Below are 21,598 nucleotides of genomic sequence, written 5' to 3' on the forward strand. Positions count from 1 at the left end.
GGCTACGTCTCCTGGTCCAGCTTCCAATAGTTGGGCCTATATCATTATGCTCATGAAAATAGTGATTACATCAAGTTACAGTGCTCAAATGGCTTCAATAACAACTCCAATGGATTCATGGTTATCAAAAACCCTTGTCTAGCCTTTTTCTGCTCCCAAAAAGACCAAAAACTGAGAAAGTCTAGCCTCTTTTTACTTCGTCGCATTGGAGTGGCCAAGGGCTAGGCCTTAGTCCGACCCCCCATACCAATGCGCCATATCATAATATTTAAATAACAAATGCGCCCCAAGGTTGAACAAGTAACACACTTTGTGTATTGGTTGAGGGCGTGGTTAATTTGTGTCAGGTCTCAAGTTTGATTCCCTGGAGGTGCATTCAACCCTTAACCAAATTTTGGTGGCCATCGAGGTGCCACGTGGCAGCGTGTGGTTGGGCCACATGGCAGCCTGTGGTTGGTCCACTTCAAGCCGATGAAAATCTACCAAGCCAACTAAATTTGAGCCAATAAAATAATGCCACTTGTCGCACTGAGATTGGCCCCTGGAGCCCAGTCAGCTATATAGACTGCTGACTAGGCAGCCCTACACTGCCAAAAACCATTTTTTTACATGTTTCCATAAACGAACATAACTCATTTTTGGGAGCATACGACATCAGTTTTTCGTGAAACGAATTGCGCCAGATTCAGAAAAATTAGACAAACATATAACATTTAAAAAAATATTAATAACAAAAATAATTCTATATATAGAAAGATATATTTTCTACTTCCTAATAGGAGGATGCATGTATTGACATCTAAATGGATGTTACAAACCGTCCGATATACCGCATTGGTCTTAGTGGACGTTAATGATCATCATCATCATCATTAATATGGCGAAAGTGAATCATAAATAAAATATTTCAATGTCAACTATGCAAATATTATATAAAATGAGTGAAATAAAAAAATTCTTATAATTAAAACCAATGTAGATCCATCTTAACTCGAGATTGGAAAATAATCAATTATCTCAAGTTACAAACCTTTTCTCAAGTTATATACTCAAAAATAACTTTGCATCTTAAGATATTTGATCTTTCTCAGCCCTTGATAGATGTGAAGTTAAGATAGATCTATGCTAGTTTAAAATTTATTTTTTGCAATTATATTCTTATCTTATAATTGAGTGTTTTTAAAATAAAAAAATTAATATAAATAAATATATATATATATATATATATATATAATTTGTCTCAATATAATTAAATATATTATTTTATTAATAACCTATAGATTTTACGTAACATTCATATAAATTAATAAAATGATAATTAAATATTAGTAAATAATATTAAGGTTATTTAATAAATTAGTGCAAAATCTATGGTCGAATGAGTGGAATAAAATGTCTTCAAGTGCAAATTTATTTTAGAATATACAATTTAGAAAAAAACTTACACCTCAAAAAATTTGATCTACTCATCACATCATAAATTCTAAATTAAGATAAATCTACACTTGTTATATTGTGATCATCATTATACTTGTTTTATTAGAACATCTTATATATATTACCAAATATATACAACTCTCCAAAAAAAATTTCAACTCTAAATCAATCGGCTTGGTACTTCAATATTTTTTTGGAAATAGATAATAATTGAGAATGGTAAATATAATATTTAAAATCAAATTATGCTAATTTATCGTTATTTTTTTAATGAAAAATCTTTATATTGATATTTTTATTATTATTTAATTATGTTGATAGTCATATCTATTTTAGAATAGGGTTTCTAGAAATTTAATTAATTATCAATAATTATTAATTGGTGTTAGGGAATTGTATAGAATATTGTAGAATATTATACAATTTATTTGTAAAGTAGTTATATCATTTTTGTCCTTTCAATTAAATTGATTAATAAAATAATATTATATGAACAAGTTTAGTATGAAGTGAGTTTGGCCATTGGACATGTCATTTTGACAAGTCATGATATTGACCCATAGTATTGTAACAAAACCTATTAATAAATTAAGAATCTCCCTAATAAAACAACTTTGTTTTTCCAAATATATCTATGTTTAATTTGTATATAAAATCTTATTACAATTAATAATAATAATAATAATAATTTAAAATAAAATTTTAATTTAATTAATTTTAATGTTTATTATAAATGAGTACTTATCATGTTGATAAATAATATATAAAGTAAATATTTTAATGTTTATTATAGATTAAAATTTATTTATCACATTTATTAGCCATATAAAATTTGTACCACTATATTAAAATAATTATATTCAAACCAATACAAATTTAAAATTATGGAAATATTAAATATATTTATATTTTCAGAGTATTCCATTTGCGGTAGTCTAAGGATTATGCTTTTTTGCCCTTAAAGTTATGGAAATTCTGGCTATATTTTGATTGAATCCGGTAAAGATTTTTGTAAATCTAAGTAAAAGTTGTCAAATTTTATAATTTTAAGTGCCTTAGAGGTTTCTGATGGTGCTAAATCTATTTCCACCATCAAAAACATGATTCAAGCAATGCATCTACAAAAATTTTTAAAAATTTTTCTGTTCAAATTCTAGCCACTTTTAATTGTCTGAGCAATTTCTCCACCTTCATAGACGACTCCATTACATTTTAATAGAAAATTAGGCTAAAACACATTGTAAAATAAAGAAATGGAGCGTCAGAGATGTCCCTGCTCATCATGGAATATTTGAGAGGAAAATACGTGCAGGGAAAGAAGTTGGACTCATTCAATCAAGGGAGAGAAATATATAGGGTTTGTGTTCGGTCCGAAAAGAAATTACGTCGAGAGCACCAACGTTGGCATAAGTAGTGCTATTTATATATTGGTATCTTTAACAAAAGTAATAATTTATATTATCTACCTAAATAATCCTTTCAAATTATTGGGTGAACTTAAAAATTTGAGATCTTTAAGAAAAAATATTAAATAATGACCAGAAAGATTTGCGATTCTTTTTTAAATTATGATTGGGGTCTTGTTTTTTTAATTAGACAGTTTAACGACCAGTCATGTCGGATTCGAGATTTTTCGCCGACACGCGGCAGTACGGGGACGTCCCGACGAACGATATGAATAAAACACGGTCGAAAAATTCATGCAGAACACGCAATCGAGAGGGATCGACAACTTGAAGAAGATGAGTAAATACTCTGAATTCATTTACACCATCGCACAGTCCATTGCAGATTTCTGTAATACACAATGGACGCATTAATTAATGGAACTTCTGTTGGATTCACCACTTTCTTGCCCAAAATTGGCAGCCAATGTAATAATAAATCCAAGGGAGCCTGCAATTTCTCGTTCTTGAAAGCTAAAGAACAATCTATAAGAAGAAAAAGAAATAATTTTGCTACAAGGAGGCGGGATTTACATGTGGTTTCTGCAACTGTAGCTCCGCCCACCATTCCTGGCTCTTCTTCTGCTGAAGAATTTGACAAAGGGCGTGAAGCAGAGGAGGAGAGTGGGAAATTTATATGGAGAGATCATTGGTATCCGGTTTCTTTAATTGAAGACCTGGACCCTAAGATTCCCACGCCTTTCCAGCTCTTGGGTCGCGAGATTGTTCTCTGGCAGGATGCCGAGGGAAATTGGAAAGCCTTCGAGGACAAGTGCCCCCACAGACTTGCTCCTCTCTCGGTAAATTGTTATTATTTATGCTATCCATGAAGATTAGTTGTTATGGGTTTGGAGTAATTTAAATGATAATTGTTATTGTTGATTGTAGGAAGGGAGATTGGATGAGAATGGATGGCTTCAATGCTCCTATCATGGCTGGTCTTTCAAGGCAGATGGGTCATGTGCTCGAATCCCACAGGCCGCATCCGAAGGACCTGAAGCTCGGGCCGTAAGGTCACCTCGAGCTTGTGCAGTGAGTTTCCCGACAACAGTCTCTCAGGGTTTGCTGTTCGTGTGGCCCGACGAGAATGGCTGGGAAAGGGCCTCAAAGTTCAAGCCCCCATTGTAAATTTTATTTCTATCACCCATAGTTTATTATTTTAATTTTATTCTATCACCCATAGATTATTCTTTTAGAAGTATTTTTAAAGATGGTATCATTTGGATTGTGTTTGAATTTCTTCGCCAGATGCGTAGTTGGGGGAGAGATGTGTCTTCCTATCTTCATCATGAAAGATAAAAACCAATCTTCTATTTCTCGTTTAACCAATAATTAAAAACCAGGATAGGTCATCCTAATTCGACCCATTAATGACTGGAGAGCTGTTAAGATCAAAATAAGATGACTGGTTAGGATGTGTCTATGCCAATATATAGAAAGCTAACAATTCGACTCTCCATATATCAATCAGCACAGGTCAGCGAGATGCTCTCTACCTAGCCTAGTTGGGCGTGAGATGTGTCTTTTGTGTGCATCATGAAAAATAAAAGATCTACCTCTTATTTTTCTCACTTAAACAATAATTATGAAACCAGGATAGATCTGTCCTAATCAGTTATTAATGTCTGGAGAGCTATCAATTGCTCGAGAAATCAAAGTAAGACCCCTAGTTAAGGTGGATTTGAGCCAATCACTACAAAGCTGAGAATGTCGGTCTCCTTATTGCAATGAGCACAACCATCTTAATCCTCTACATCCTTTGGTAGTTCTGCACAGGTTCATGTTTATTTTAACATCTAAAAGTTGTTATAATGTTTTTTAATATCTTACGCTGCTAAAAGGAAATTGATTATATGATTTTCTTATCATGGATTTCCCAGTTCACTTATCTAATCTTGCCTGCCTCCACTTTAATAGATAAAAGACATCCTACTAAAATAGAAGTAGTGATATGTTTTTGGAATTTATTTGTGCAGGTTACCTGATGCATTTAGTGACCCACGCTTCTCAACGGTCACAATACAAAGAGATCTGTTCTATGGTTATGATACATTGATGGAAAACGTGTCGGATCCTTCTCATATAGATTTCGCACATCACAAGGTACATGTTATATTCTCAATCCAGGTCTTCTTTGACAAAGCTCTTGATGAAACTACATCTTCAATAAAGGCAAGCCATACTATGAAACTGTTTATGACTCCTATAGTGATTTATGGAGGTGCAGAAGTTAGCCTTTTGACATTGGGACAAGTATTGCATGCAGTATTTCCAATATATCTCTTGTATGTGAAGGTATAACTTGGAAGCATGAAAAAACACTAAATATAATGACATGGACACTATATTAACTGGTTGGGATATCTCATGAAAGATAAGCTATCTGTTCCATAACAGTGGACCAACCATAACTACCTTGTCAACATCACAAGGAACCATTTTGTGTCGACTTAAGTTGCAAAATTGAGCTTACATTATTTAGTCACCTTCAGCTGCGGATATTTATGAAACAATTTCAGTGCATATGATGATACATGTATTATGGGTTGAGTCTTCACCAATGCTTTTGAAATCATATTTTTACGAAATTATTTCAATGTATACAATAATAGATGTGTCTTGATTTAAGTCTTCACCAAAGCCTCTGAAATCATTTTCTTTTGGGCTTCTTAGATCAATATTTTTCTCCCTTTATTTCACAACTATCTAAAATGTTAAACCTATGTACTTATACCTTGCTGGGAAAAACATACTCACTATTCTATTTTCAAGGTGCTTTGAGCGTACTATTTTCACGTAGATCTTTGATTTAGCATGTTGTTTATTGGAAATTTCATCTAACTTAAGCCTAGTGGTCTTTGCACACCCAAGTGGGTAAACCCCAAGAGAAATTTTTTCTCCCATTCTGATCAGCTTTCTAGCCAACAACCCTATGATGATCTACATATAGCTAGCTTTAAAGGCCCTCCATCTATGGTTCGTGTCAGGCAGGAAGTAACTCCTCAAATTGAATTGCATTTCTTCATTAAGGCTGCTCATGGTTTATATACAAGCAGGGAGAGACTCTTGGGCTTCACCTCCTAGTGTCTCTTCATTTTCTTATTCTCCTTTATTTACTATTTACATTATTTACAAATGTTCATCCAATCTCAATGATTAGGTGTCAACATTCCCTCCCTTAATCTGAAGGGACGTTGGTGAGTCCAAGCATTGTTTTGAATCTTTTGAACTCTTCCCTTCCAAGCGCTTTGGTGAAGATGTCTGCAATCTTCTCATTAGTGGAACAATGGCGTAAATGGATTGTCTTGGCCTCAACATGATGTCGAATCAGATGGTATTTTGTATTGATGTGCTTCGTTCGATCATGGAACTGTGGGTTCTTGGCCAACTTATTTGTAGAGGTGTTGTCAATCATGAGTGGAGTTGAATGTACTTGTTTTACCTACAAATCTTCTAGATTTTTCTCGAGCCACACAATTTCTTTTGTTGCCTCAGTAGCTGCCACATATTCTGTCTCTGTTGTGGAATCTGCTGGAAATGATTGTTTGTGTGATCTCCAGGAGACAACTCTTGATCCAAGACTCATAGCATAACCTGAAGTACATACCCCAGTTTCTTTGTCTCCATTGAAGTCTGAATCAGCGTATCTAATCAAGCTGAAGTCACCTACCTATGTATACTTGAGTCCAAAGTCTTGGGTTCCCTTCAAGTACTTTAGAACTCTTTTTGCAGCAGACCTATGTTGCAGGAAACTCTTTTTGTTTATTTCGTCTTCTAATTTTTAATTAGGGTTTCTAATGCATTCTAGTTGCTTCTAGATGCCTTTCTAAAGTTATAAAAGTGAACTTTGTCTCATTCTCTCATCACACAATTTAGCAAGTCGTTTCTCTTGGAGACTGGCGATTTTAGCAAAGGAGAAGAGAGAAGGAGAGCAGTTGTTTCAGCTAGGGTGTTTTGAGCAGTGAGCAAAGTAGATTTCAGCAGCAAGAGCAAGAGATTTCAGCAGCAAGAGAAAGAGATTTCAGCAGCAGATTTGGAGTGCAGAGTTTCTGGCTACGACATTCTTGGCTTTTTGGCTCAGCTACAACCATATTTCTCTTCTCTTTTCTGGCATTTTGGGGTAGCTTCCGCTACAAAAAATTAATTTGGGTAAGCAACATTCATTTTGTTAGTTTTTCTTACTATTTCTTCAATTTTTCTAGGGTTTATGTTGCTAAAAATATGAAAAACGTTTTTTATTTACAAATTTGTTTTTTTAATTTTTTTTTGTAGCAATGGCTTCCAACCAAAGTGCAGCGGCAAGTTCAAGCCCTAGGGCCAACCCAAGGGCTCAATATTATCCTCTTTGGAGGCATGTGATGAAGCTTAAAAAATGTGCAGGTGGTGGCTCATGGGAATGGTGATGCAATCTTTGCAATAATTTGTACAAGGGCTCCTACCCAAGAGTGAAGGCACATCTTTTGCATGGAAGAGGACAGGGGATTACAGGTTGCCCAAAAACAACGGATCCATTGGCAAGGATGGCATATCAAAGAGAGCAAGATGAGGCGGATGGTACTAAGAGAAGGCATGATGACCTTATTCAAGCTACTCCTCAAGCTCCATCTAATATTGAGCCAAGGATTGTAGTTGAAGCAAGAAAGAGGAGAGCCGGTGCCACTCAACAACATGAACAACTAGCACCCAAAAATACTAGAGCGGCATCCCCTTCAGTTCAGGAGAGTAGAATTGCTAAATTGGTGAATGTGCAAGTAAGAGAAGAAACTGATTCCAGAGTGGCTAGGTGCATTTATGCATGTGGTATCCCATTCAATGTTGTTCGCTCTCCTTACTGGCAAGATATGATAAGGGTAATTAACAAAGCTCCTCAAGGGTACAAGGGACCCAACTATGAGAAAGTCAGAACCCAACTTCTCAAAAATGAGAAGGAGCTTGTGGAGGATTTTTTTATCTCCAATTCGTTCTTCCTGGAGTAGCTCTGGGGTTACTATAGTCCCAGATGGATGGACGGATACAAGGCACAGATCATTGATAAATATCATTGCCACTTCCCCCAAAGGAGCAATGTTTATCAAGGCAGAAAACTGCTCAGGAGAGGTGAAAGATGCACAATTCATTGCTGATGTTATTATAAAAGCTATTGAACAAATAGGGCCTAACAAGGTGGTGCAAGCTATCACGGATAATGCACCAGTTTGCAAAGCTGCCGGTTTAATTATTGAGGGGAAGAATGACAACATCTTTTGGACACCATGCATTGTCCATAATCTGAATCTGATCTTAGAGGAGATCGACAACAAAGTTTCCTGGATAAAGGAACTCACAGGGGAAGCAAGGGAGATTGTCAAATTCATCACCAACCACCACCAATCTCAGGCCATATTTCGAGTGTACTCCAAATTGGAGTTGTTAAAAGTTTTCGAGACAAGATATGCCTCAAACTTCCTGATGTTGCGCCGCCTTGTTGAGGTTAAGCATGCATTAGTTTCTATGGTGGTGAGTCAACTTTGGATTGAGTGGAGACAAGCAGATTCAGAGCGGGGATCTATGGTGCGTAGATTGTGCCTTGATGAGGATTGGTGGAGCAAGGTAGATTTCTTGCTGAAGTTCACAACCCCTGCATTTGAGCTTCTCCAAAGTGCTGACACTGACCAACCTTTCTTAGGAGAGGTATATGATGGCATGGATTCCATGGTTGAGAAAACTATGGAAATCATTTCGCAGGAGTCTCCACAACTTTTGTTTGTTGATGATCATTTTGCTGGTTTGGTCAAGAAAATCATTGTTGATAGGTGGAACAATTTCAACACTCCATTGCACACTTTAGCACATGCTTTGAACCCCAAATTTTATGATGAGGAGCTTATTGCTCAAAGCAATGGGAAGAGGAAGGCACCCCATAAGGATAGAGAGGTGGCTAATGGGGTGAAAAAAGCCCTTATGAGAATGTTTCCTTCTCATCTACACAGGGAGGTAAAGGAGGAATTTGCCAGTTTTGCTGCAGGAATAGATGATTATGCAGATATATCAGCTTTGGAGGAGAGAAGCACCATGAATCCAGTTAGGTGGTGGATTTGTCATGGAGCAAATGGTGTACATTTGCAAAACCTTGCTATTCGTATTCTTTCACAAGTGGCAAGCTCTTCATCAACAGAAAGGAATTGGAGCACTTATGGTTTTATTCATTCTGTGAAGCGCAATAGGTTGGGCTCACAAAAGGCAGAGGAACTTGTTTATGTGCACTCCAACCTTCGCCTTGCATCTCATAGGGGTCTAGAATACAACAGTGGTCCTTCTAAAGAATGGGATGTGGATGCAGAAAATCCTGATTTGGAGCTCTCACTTGTTGCCCTGAATATTGAGGCCGAGTCTGGAAGTGGAATTGGTGCATCATCTTCTTCAGCAACACCATCCACTGTTGAGCATTGTGCTGCTTCTATTTTTGATGAGGATTAGTCTTTTGTCTCTATAGTTCTTGCAGCCTTATAGTCTTTATTGTACTTGCAGCCTCATATATTAATATAAATAAAGGCTGATTTTGAGATTTGGATATATAATAAAGGTTGCTTTTGGATATTCCGATATTTTTATTTTCATTATGTGATCATTCATGAGTAAATGTGATGTAAATTTAATCATAATGTTTAAATGTAATAAATTATAATGTATCATTTATGCTTTATGATTGCACACACACACACACACATATATATTTAAATATTTTTAATATATATATATATATATTCGCGTTTCCCCGTTTCCAAAAGCTGGGGAGGTCGCGTTTCATACCCGTTCCCGTTTCGGAAACTCGTACCCGTTTCCCCGTTTCGTGCAACCTTGCAGCAGACCAATGTCCCTCACAAGGCTTTTGCATAAACCTGGAGAGGATTCCAACATCAAATGAAAAATCCGGTCTGGTAGTAGTCAGGTAGTTGAGACTTTCTACAAGCTGTCTATACCTTTTTGCATCCTCAAATTCTTTTTCTTCAATGGATGTGAGCTTTAAGTTCGGTTCCATTGGAGTAGTCAAAGGATTGCACTCAGCCATGCGAAACCTGTTTAACAGATCTCCAATGTACTGCTTCTTTTGAGAGAGGAATATATACTTCAGATGTTTAATTACTTCAATACAAAGATAGTAGTGAACATAGCCCAAGTCAGTCATTTCAAAACCTTTCCTCAATTTGTTCTTTATGGATGCAATGTAGCTCTCATTGTTTCCTGCCATCAAAAGATCATCTACATATACCACAAGATATACAACTGTTTTGCCAACTTTCTTGAAAAACAAAGTTGCATTATCAAGATCATAATGTTTGAAGTTGAGTTTCAGAAGATGCTCAGTTAACTTTTCATACCAGGCTCGCGGTGCTTGCTTGAGGCCATACAAGGAATTTATAAGTTTGGATACTTTATGTTCATGTCCCTTCACAACAAATCCTTCTGGCTGGGACATAAGAACATTTTCTTTTAGATCTCCATTCAAGAAAGCAGTTTTTACATCCATTTGATGGACTTTCCAACCGTTTTGAGCAGCCAAGGCAAAGAGTGCCCGGATGGTAGCCCATTTTGTTGTGGGGGAAAAAGTCTCATCATAATCGACCCCTTCCTTTTGTGCAAAACCTTTTGCCACACGCCTGGCTTTGTGCTTGTCAAGTGAGCCATCAGCTTTATACTTGTTCTTGTAGACCCACTTGCAACCAATTGGTTTGGTTCCCAATGGAGGTTCAACCATCTTCAAAGTGCCATTCTTTTCATGACATCATACTACTTTTGCATTGCTTCTTTCCATTCATCATGAGAAGCGGCTTCGTTGAAGGAAGTTGGTTCAAAATTTGTCGACAAATTCAGTTCACAATCATAAGAAACATCCATATCAACAGGTGAATTAGAATCATCTACATCACCTCCATTTTGCCTAGTTGAATTTCTTGTTCCTGTCTTTCCAACCTCATCAGGATGAACACTTTCAAGTGTCTTTGTCAGCCATTTTGGGGGACCTTTCTGAGATGGTCTAGGTTGCTGAGTTGGGACTGAATCAAGATTGAGTCTCTCAATTTTGTTAATCACATCACTCAAAGTATCATCAATGGCTGGAGCTTCATGTGGGGGAGAGAGTGCCTCCGAAGAAGATTCCATAGATTGATCTAGTATAGAAATCCCCCCCTTCAAGATGTGGAATCTGATTATCAAATTCTTGAAATGATTTTGCATGTCCGAATCTATCCAAGCAATCAAGTTGTTGCTCAACAACATTGTCATCTTTGGCATATTCAAGAAAGGTTACATCTCTAGATACAACAAACTTCTTATTAACTTCATCATAAAGACGGTATGCTTTGGAGGTATTTGAATACCCCAAGAAGATACACTTACGACTCCTTGCACCAAGTTTGTTTCTTTGTACCTTTGGTATCAAGGCATAACAAGTAGAACTAAAGACCTTGATATGCTTTACCGAAGGAATGTGGCCATACCACATTTCATAAGGAGCCTTTTTTGTAATAGCATTAGATGGACATCTATTCTTTACATATAAAACACATAGAACTGCATCATCCAAAAACATCAATTTTACATTCTTGAAAAACATCATAGAACACACCATATTTAAGATTGTCCTATTCATTCTTTCAACTACTCCGTTCTGTTAGGGATTATAAGACACAGTTGTTTGATGTTTGATCCCATGCTGGCGAAGATAGTTTTCAAATTCATTTGAAGTGCATTCTTTTCCATTATCAGTGCAAATAGAGCCAATATGAGATTGTGCATCATTTTCAATCCATGTATGAAAGTTCTTGAATGTTTGAAAACCATCAGATTTGTTCTTCAATAAATAAACCCAACACATTCTGGTGTAGTCATCAATAAATGTCATCATATATTTATTTCCATTTGCAGAAGGAACATGCATTGGACCGCATAAATATGAATGAATGAGTTCAAGTTTTCTATGTGCTTTGGAATGCGAATCATGAAAACACTGTTTGCTATGCTTTCCTAGAATACAAGCATCACATTGCTTAAGTTTCCTAGGAATTGTAGGCAAACCAATAACACCATTTTTCTTCAACAAGCGAAGGATGTCATAGTTCAAGTGTCCAAATCTAGCATGCCATAATAGACTTGATGGAAATGTACCTTCATCATAATGAGAATTGTATGAGAAATTTTGTGCACGAGCAGAGTTACCTTGCAGCTTCAGAAGTCTTTCTTCTTCTATCCCCATGACAAGTGAGTGATTTGATGTTTTTCTCAACTCAACCTTGCCATCAAACATATGAATGGAGTGTCCTTGCTGGCGGATGTGGACCAAGGACAAGAAGTTTCTCTTCAGCTGTGGGAGATATAAAGCATTATGTAGAAGAAAGTCTGGAAGACCAGGCAATTTGAGCCTGATTATGCCAAGCCCTGATGGCTTGAGTTTTGATTTGTCTGCAAAGTATACTGCTCCATCAACATTGTTAGTAAATTCTTCAAAAAAATCTCTTCTAAAAGTATGTTGGCAAGTTGCTTCTGAATCAAGCAACCAATCATTTTTCTAAGAAGTAAGTGAAGCATTAAACAAGTCTTTAGTTACTCCCATATTACAATGTGCCACAACATAGTGAGCGGATTCATGTGCTTTACCTTTCTCTTTGTCATTGGTTTTACCTTTGGCTTGATTTTTTTCCTACTCAATTCTTTCCCAAGGCAACTTGCATGTGGATGCATCATGTGATCCATCTCTATTGCAACGTATCCAATGAAGATCATATTTTTCTCCTTGAGAGTGTCTGCCTTCCCTGGCTCTAAAATTTCTTCTTCCTCTTCCTCTTCGACCACCTCTTCCTCTGGAAGAATCTTGAGCATGATTCTTCTCTCTATGTGCAAGACATCGTCTTCAAAAGACTGAGGAGCTGTCTTCTTCCCAAAAGCTTTCTCTCTTTCAACAAATTTTTTCACAAGGGAGTCAAAGGTAATCTCTTTGAGGTTTTCGTTTGTTTGCAATGACTCAAGATAATTTGAATAAGTGGGATAAAGTGCCTTGACAAAAGCTATCAAAGGAATGTCTAGTTCTACATTAGTGACTTTGATATCATACATAATAGATCTTACTTCTGATGCTAGAGTGAGAGGATCATCATTTTGTAATTCAAGACTGAACAATTTAATCATCAATTGGACAACTTCAAGCTCAGAGTGTGAGTCATAGAGTTCCTTCAACTTTTGCAAGGGTTCAAAAACATTTGAAAATGGTGAAATATGGCGACTCACCTCTTCATTTATAGATGCTGCAATCAAAGCATATGCCTTGCTATTCTTGTTTTCCCAAATGGCGAACTCCTTATCTGAGGTGGGCTTTACAGGTTCATTATCTCCTTCTCCTACACAAACTCTTTCCACAACTCATTGAAAATGAGAGTGTGTTTGATCTTTCGAGACCACTTATGATAGTTCTCCTTGTCGGTGAGAACCACTCCCACAATAGATATCAATGAATGCATTTTAAAATCTGTGTACTGTAAAAAAAATGTACTTTTGCTCTTGTTGTGTAAAAGAAATTGCACTGTAGTAGCAATACTGTGAAAATATAATTCTGATATGTATATAACAAAGATATATTTGGGGAAGGGATTATATGGGAAGAGTGTATATGGGGGAGGTATTATTTAAGGAAGGAATGGTTCGCTGGAGTGGTTTGGTAACAAGCTCACAGAGGGCGGTTTAGGGACATCGGACAATGTAATATTTTGAGAAATAGGACCACATGGGGCCAAGTGTACCCAGTCTAGGCTTGGGGATGGAATGTAGCAACCAATGATGTTCCTATCTTGGACAAGGTGAAGGGAAATGACCAAACAAGAATATTTAGTTCAAAAGGTTGAATTGATCCTGTTGCGGTCTAGCCTTGGGGATGCCTAGGCAAAATTTGATCTTAGAGTTAGGGATAGGGATTCCCGAAGATTCCACCATTAGAATTGCCTCAAATTTGGAGGAGAGGGAGGGGACCCACCAGCACAGTAGCTTGTAGGAGATCGAAATTTTTCCTTGGGTCAATTCTCGGGAAATTGATGCCCTAGGTGACCTTTGAGGGCTAGACCTGGGAAAAAGTGATAAAAGGTGAAAAAGGTGACCACCCTTTTTTAGGGATCAGTGTCTAATTCACTTGGGGATATGGAGTCAAGGATGATGATGAGTAAGAACTTGGTTTCTTGATGAAGGAGGCCTAGAAAGTCAATTTCATCCAATGTTGGGAGAAAGGAAAGAAAAGTGACCTTCAAGCATTTATACTTCAAAGCAAATGATGCAATATTATCGAGACAAATAATCTCTAGGAAATTTCATTCATATAACATTCGCCCATACATTAAATTAGCTAAAACATGCTTAATTCCACATTTCAATCATGCAACAACTAGCCCTAATTTTAGCAGTATGTAACAACAAGAATAATAACATCAAAATTTACTTACAACGTTATAGAGTATATCCAACCAACATTTCGTTTACAAGACAAAGCTCCAAGACAAGATAAATAGCCCAAATCCATACGTCAAAATTCATCCATCTCCAAAAAATATCCTCCAAGGAAAAAATGCGAAGTTCTCTATATTAGAGAGATCCCAAGTCAAGTGATGATCCAAATGAATGTATCTAACATCAATATATAGTCTCCTAAGGAGTCGAATTGGCATATGGGCCTATGTTAGCCCCTAATGATAAAATAATGTGCAAATAAAACCCCTATTGGTGACAAGCCCACCAAACTAGCTCACAAGTGTAAAAATAAGCCTCACAAGGGGCCAAATAATAATATGTACATGTCGTGGGGCCCTCCAAAGGCCTAATAATGTCTTGAAGTGCCATACTGAGGAATAAATTCCTCAGAATATGATGGACAAGGGGGTGGCCCCTTGTTCTCCAAGTAGTAGACTTGTGGTGCTCCTAGTGGGTCTGAGGGCACATAAATGACCCCATGGGTCTCCATATGAATCGGAGATGCCTGTAGATCCTCTGCAAGGGTCCGAGTGGTGGAATGAATGCTGCCATGACATCGTACAAGTCCTGGGACACCTGCCAAGAGTGTGGGGCTCCTGTGGGGGCCCTACTGGGCAAAATGTACCAAGCATATCACCATCATCCCAAAAGTGGATTGCTAGTAGTCTTTGAGCATCGATGAAGATCCATGGAGTGTTGTCTGCTGCTGTGGAGGCCAATGGCTCTCTATGCATACCCTATATGTGCCAATGTAGACCTATGGGGGTTAGGATCCCGTATAGGGAGATCAAACCCAAATAGAAACCCCCTGCAATCCTGCATAAGATCCAATGTGTACCCTAGGCTTCCAGTACAACCAGTCATTAAAATAATCGGGTAAAAGAGTTTACAAATCATGGATAACAAAGTAGGCACTTCATAATGGCATGCCCTTCCGTAGCGGGCTTTGGCAAGTGTTAGTGTCTCCAAGCTCCAAAGGGGGTTAACCAAGTACCTTATTAGGTGGTTTTAGCCCTTAAAGGTGATAGTATGTCCAATATACATCCCTTTAATGGGGGTGGAAAGTGATAAATAAGTGGAATGGAATAGGGAATGAGGGGCAATCTGGGCCACATATTGGGGCATAAGGGTAGCTAGATAAGGGGAAGCCCACACCTGGGTATGTACTGTGTAGGAGGGAGCAAACATGGTACATGAGGTGCCCCACCCCAACCTTGATTTTTCCACCTTTCTTTATATGCCTTTTGCCTTTTATGAATTTTCTTTAATTCACTGCTCGGGGCTCAAAGGACAAGAGCATGATGTATAAGATATACCAGTGATTACCCCTTTTAGGTAGGGCAGTTCATTACCCTCCAGGGGTTGGGACAATCATGGGTTTTTGAATGATAAAGGAAGCTCATCTAGGGCCTATGGAACTAGGGTGATGGCCATGAATTGGGGTAGAGCTCATGCATTGGCTTTTGCCCACGTGCTAATTATTTTGTCTCAGCCATCTTTTGCATTTTGTGGTACAACTTCCTTTTAAATGTGGTCAATTATGTTTTTTTTTTTAATTTTCTTTTAACTGCTTCAACCTCCAGGGCATCGTTTCAGGCCCGACCCAAGGTGGGGGCTATGAAAATTCCTAGATCTAACAACCTCAGGAATCGTACTACAACTAGCTGAATCTGCTTCTCCTAGATTGTAAATAATATTACAAACTTATTTCAGATTTCTTTATGAAATATCGAAGCAAATTACTGAAGCAGCCCACACCAATTAATTATGATTTTGAAACATAGAAATTGAGCAAGGAAAATAGAAACACATAGGACACAGTTATTTTTGGACAAAAAGTCCCCGGAAAAACCTAATGTGGGAAAACCGGTGCAGTAGCTCTAAGGTTTTATTATTATTAAGTAGTAGCAAAATCTGAATACATCACTGAATACCCCACAGATTTATTCAATTACAGAGAGAAGTACTGGTAGAAGCTTTGTGAGTTTTACCTCACACAATCACTAAGAAATCCTGGCTGATCTAGCCCCAAATTGAGTGCCCCCCAACTTTTTTGGCTGCCTTTGCGCAGTGTCTGCATCAACCCAGTGTCAAGCTCTCTGGGTGCTGCGTCACTTCTCTGGCTGGTCGATTTGTTGTCCAGGAAATTCGATTTTTGCCTCTCAGTCTCACACCTCGACTCCCGGCTTTTGAAAAATCGAATTCCTCTGCAGATTTCAAATTCCTCTCTCCCTCTGTGCTGGTTCTACGTGGCCCTTCCGGCCCTGCGTCAAGGCTTTTGGATCACACACTGCCTCTCTCTGCTGATGTATCTCAGGTTGAGAATCTCTCTCTCCGGAAGCTACTATCCTTGCCCCTCAACTGCAAGAGATCTCCTCAATTGATTTTTCCTACTGAGAACTTCTCACTTTAGAAAATCGATTTTCTCTATCTCTCTGTGTGTCTTCCTGTTGATTTTGGGTGGCATTGGATGTGATCTAGCTCCGAAATTTTGTGGAGGGGCTAGAATACATGAGATCTACAAGACCGAGAAATTGTTTTGAGAAATTCCACCCAGATAATGAGTTATTAAAATAATTAATATTTTTAATGGGGTTACTAAGTCTAAACTTAGGAAAATAAAAATATTAATGGGTAATAAAGATATGGGTGAGAAGCTTCTAAGAGATGAGGATCAAGTCTGTTTTAATCTTAGCCGTTGATTAGGGACTTAATCTCGACTGTTGATTCATCAACAGGAAAAGTATAAGAGAAGGTTTAAGAGCCATTTGGAGACACACCGGGCAAATACTTAGTAACCCGAAGGAAATCAATTCTCAAGGAGAAGAAGTTCGATTTCAGAGGGAGAGTTGCAGGGTGAAGGAAGAGGAGGGTTTCAACATCAGTCAAAGATTGAGGAGGTGACACAGTGCCTCAGAGAGACAACACAGAGGGAGAGCTCTGAGAGACAGCACAAGCAGGGACACAGTTTTCACGCAAATGATGTAGTCCTCACGCAGATGATGGAGGGGTGATGCAGTGAAGGCTAGAGGGTCTCTGGGGTGTCAAAATTTCTCCTAGTTGAGGAAAATTATGTCAGGTGTTTTCTTGGAGGTTTCTCTATGTACTGCAAAATTATTCCTTGTAAAGAGATTGTTGCTAAAGAATAATAAATAAACTATCATCTGTTGCACCGGTTTTCCTGCATTGGGTTTTTTCGGGGACAATTGTCCAAAAATAACTGTGTTGATGTGATTGATTCTTATGCTTGTATACCACTATTATTTTCTCTATGCTATTATGTGATAAGTCAGTAGAGTTTGTTTTAATGTTTACTGAAGGGTTTTGTAAATAACTTATTGTGGAAGATAAGTAGGAGAAATAAATCAATTACTGCAGCAGAATTTCGTGTTAGAAATTTTCACATGGTATCAGAGCATAGATCAGGAAACAAGATTAGAGAATCTGCTATGAGTTAGGAGCATAATGCGGGGCAACAACTTAGAAGGACTCACGCAGTTCTCCAGGGAAAGGTGAAAGCACGAAGCACATGGATCAGCCCACCTCCCTCCTAGAGGTATCTTGGCTGTCATGGCAAACTCCTCTTCCTGTTCAATCTTTGCAGTTGCAACCTTAGGATCATGCTTCTCATCCTTGTCCATTTTCTTCAAAGGACATTGGCATGCATAGTGGCCCATCTCGCTACATCTGAAGCACTTCACCTTGGAGACGTCCTTATTTCGTCTCTGTTTCCCTTGCTATCCGTTTGATGCAAGGGTTGCATTATTGTCCTCCTGTATTTTGGGCTTCGACCCGCTGCTGCTGCTGCTTCCGTCAAGTTTGACCTCGACCAGGCCTCTCTTCAACTCGTCTTATTTCAGAGTTGCCCACATCTTGTCCCAATTTGGCAATGCTCTTCAAACCAGTATACTTTGGACAAAGACTTGCCATTCATCCGAGACAAAATTTAGAGCAAGTCTCACTAACTCGGAATCTTGAGGTGTGTGCCCTGCAACCGACAACTCATCACGAGCCTCCTTCAGTTTTGTGAGGAATGGATCCACACTTTCTCCCTTTTGCATCTGTGCAGATCTCAACGTTTGTTCCAAATAAATCTTTCGCTGCTCGGAATATCCCTGATACAATGTGGCTAAGGCATCCCACATTTCCTTAGCAATCCCTCTGCTAGCAACGTGACGTACCACATGATCCTGGACTCTATCCAAGATCATCCTCTTCGCCTTCGCCATCTTAGCTCTGTACTTTTTTAGCGGATCTGCATCTGCAGTGACAACTACCACACTATCAACATACGTCTTGAGGGCATGCTCATCTAGAAAGAAAGTCATTCTAGCCTTCCAGATGGCATAGTTGGAAGCCTCGTCCAACGTGTCTTGATCCCTCAAGCCATTGGTTTCCATATCCTCTGAAAATTGTCGAACAACTCCCTCTTTCTCCCTACTGCGTAGCTCTTAGGTTGCCTTACGCACTCCCTAATGGAGCTGGTAAGATGTTGCTCAACAAATGAGAAATACTGATTTCCTGGACAAGAAATCACTGAGAAAGTATTCCCTCACTATGAGATCTGCTTCTTCCTTTTGACGGATTTTCTGTCCAAAATCCAGCTTGTAGAAACCGCGTCCCTCTAGCTCTGCGTGGCTCTACGTAGCTCCCTCTGCCTTGGCAAGTTTTCGATTTGGTAGTCTTACCTCTCTGCCGGCTCACTCAGAGAGAGATACCCACGAAAATATAGCCCTCTTGGCTAGCACTGCGCTATCCCTTAGGGGATTTGAACTGCTGATTACTGCAGCTAGTTGGCCCTTGCTTTAGTGCTAGTTCTGCTCTTCCTGTTTCACATCAACAAATTTGATACCATGAAATGACTGAGGATGTTTAAAAGTGATTCCGACCTCATTGGATTTCATATGGAGAAAGTAGAATTTTAGATCTCACTCAAAATCCAACAAACTTATTAGTTTTTTAGGATTTTAGGATCGGAGGGATTGCAATGTTTCCATTGGATTTTGTCATATACTAGGATATGGAACTCGTATTTAATCAAGAACACTAAGCCCTCTGTGTACCTTGATGTTAGTGACATTGGTTGTCGAACTCCTCTATCATGACCCAACAAAAAATTTACCCATCACTCAAACAAATCTTGACTTGACATTCTACGCTTTTTCTATCTTATGTTAATGCTTAGAGGGTGATATTAATGACAAAGATGCTAAGATATGCGATGATTTTGATGATATGTAGGTATTTGTTGTAGCATGATTTTTTTGGATGCTAGAGGCCATCTAGTTTGTTGATGTATTTTCGGTTCAGAGGTGGATTGCACTCAATGCTATTTTGGTTATGTGCACCCTTACATGCTATATAAATGAGAACTTGTAATTTGTGGACCCGTGGTTGATGAAGATTATAACTACTAGATGAATGATGTTATATGGTTTAATCGATGTTTTTTTATGTTTTTTATCACTAATTCATCATTCTACATGCTTTTGTTGATATATATGCATCAAAATATATGAAAATATATATTATATAAAAATCGCTCCCAAAATTGCTCCTGACTTGCATGCTTTTGAAAATGTCGCACCCTGCTCCTTCTTTTGCTTCCGCTCCCACTCCCACTCCCAAGTAGCCTAGGCATGGCTTGCTGGCTGGATGTGAAGAATGGGAGAAATTTTTTCTCCTATGGGATCACCCACTTTGGTGGGTAACAAGGACTATCTTAGCCCTCTAGACCTAGCCACAACTCCTTTGAACTTGTTACCTCATCTCACCTGGAGCCTTACTATTGAATATTATTTTGGTGTGTTTAAACTTTATTTAGCAAAATCCTTGGAGGGTATTTAGCTTGAGAATATCTTGGTGTGTTTATTTTAGCAAATTCCTTGTAGCTTATTTAGCCTAGGAATTCTTGGGTTATTTAATTTCCAAGATTTGCTAGGGAAGCCTCCATTTTGGGGATAACATCCATCCAAAAAAACAACAGACGAGCAACTACTAAGGTGACAATGATGGCTGATCCCATTGTTGCCCTTAATTTAGAGTGCTTAGTAAAGCTTTGCACAAAGGTGTTAGATTTTGCAGTAACATGGCCCTCCACTCTCTTTTAATTCCATGAGATTAGGAACATGAGTGCAAACCCCCTCTTGGCGAAACAACTAAGTTACATACGAGTGGGTAATTATCCAGATTATCAGTTCTTGTATCAAGTGGTTTCGTCCTGCAGTTCATTATTATGCATTGCCATAATTCATGGTCTTTCATTGAATCTCAATACACGTTTAGACTTTAACTTTAGATGAGGATTTACTATGATGATTGAGATATGCTTGCTTTTTTCTGCCTATAAATAGTTTCATGTATAAATTTTCTATTTTTCTCATGACAAAACATGTCTTTACAATTATTGGCATAATGTATACAAGAAGGTTTTAATCCAAAACGTGCTTGTTTCAGCATGGGGGGGTATATTATTGTTATAATTATTACTTTTCCTATTTAGAAGACTATATTTTCTAAATATCACTAAAACTTCTTTAGACAACAACTGAAAATTCAAATAAGGTTTGACATATGGCAGGGATGATTGCAGGTCACTGGCAGGAGGGACAGAGCTAAACCATTGAATTTCAGGGTGGATTCCAGTGGGCCTTGGGGATTTAGTGGGTCAAATTCAGATACTCCTAAAATAAGCGCCTCTTTTATTGCTCCCTGCTATTACATAAACAAGTGAGTTCTCTTTCTTAGTTGGGTAGAACATATGAATACAGTTGACAGCAGAGTAGAAGGTTGAAATGATAATTCTTTAGAATGCCATAACGAATTTTAAGAAAACAATGTACCGTACATGACATCCTTTTTTCAGTCAATATAGCTCCAAGATATCCTAAACATCATTACTCATGGCAACGTCCAAACACTGAACAAGACAGCATGCATCCAATTAACATAAACAACAAATCACAGATATAAGCAGTGGTGGATAACATTAATAATAGCCATGGATATGTTATGATGCGAAGTCTCTAAGAGTAACAAATAGTTTATAGAACTGTCCAATGTGCGAGCAAACCCAAACTGCTGGATTGCATCAGTGAACACGATCCTTTTCCATTGCTGCAAACTCTCTGTTTGCAAATGGGCATACCTTCAAATGGAGCTAATACTAAACATAATACATAGACATAATATTGAGCTTCTGCAGCATACCTAAATATATAATAGTATCTAGT

At 38.0% G+C, this 21,598-nt stretch overlaps 1 protein-coding gene across 1 annotated transcript in view; it reads left to right on the forward strand.

The window, feature by feature from the left end:
* Window positions 1-3,139: 3,139 nt before the first annotated feature.
* Window positions 3,140-21,598, forward strand: part of ACD1 (Pheophorbide a oxygenase family protein with Rieske 2Fe-2S domain-containing protein) — a 139,530-nt gene continuing 121,071 nt past the window's right edge. The window contains exons 1-4 of the mRNA XM_089410968.1: window positions 3,140-3,682; window positions 3,771-4,006; window positions 4,859-4,985; window positions 20,959-21,095. Coding sequence (XP_089267094.1) covers window positions 3,245-3,682; window positions 3,771-4,006; window positions 4,859-4,985; window positions 20,959-21,095 — 938 coding nt within the window. The 5' untranslated portion in view covers window positions 3,140-3,244. The remainder of the gene's footprint in view (window positions 3,683-3,770; window positions 4,007-4,858; window positions 4,986-20,958; window positions 21,096-21,598) is intronic.

Source organism: Pinus tabuliformis, chromosome 3_1, assembly GCF_031772625.1.
Source record: "Pinus tabuliformis cultivar Carrire ecotype Pingquan chromosome 3_1, CPIR1, whole genome shotgun sequence".
Taxonomy (NCBI): Eukaryota; Viridiplantae; Streptophyta; class Pinopsida; order Pinales; family Pinaceae; genus Pinus; species Pinus tabuliformis.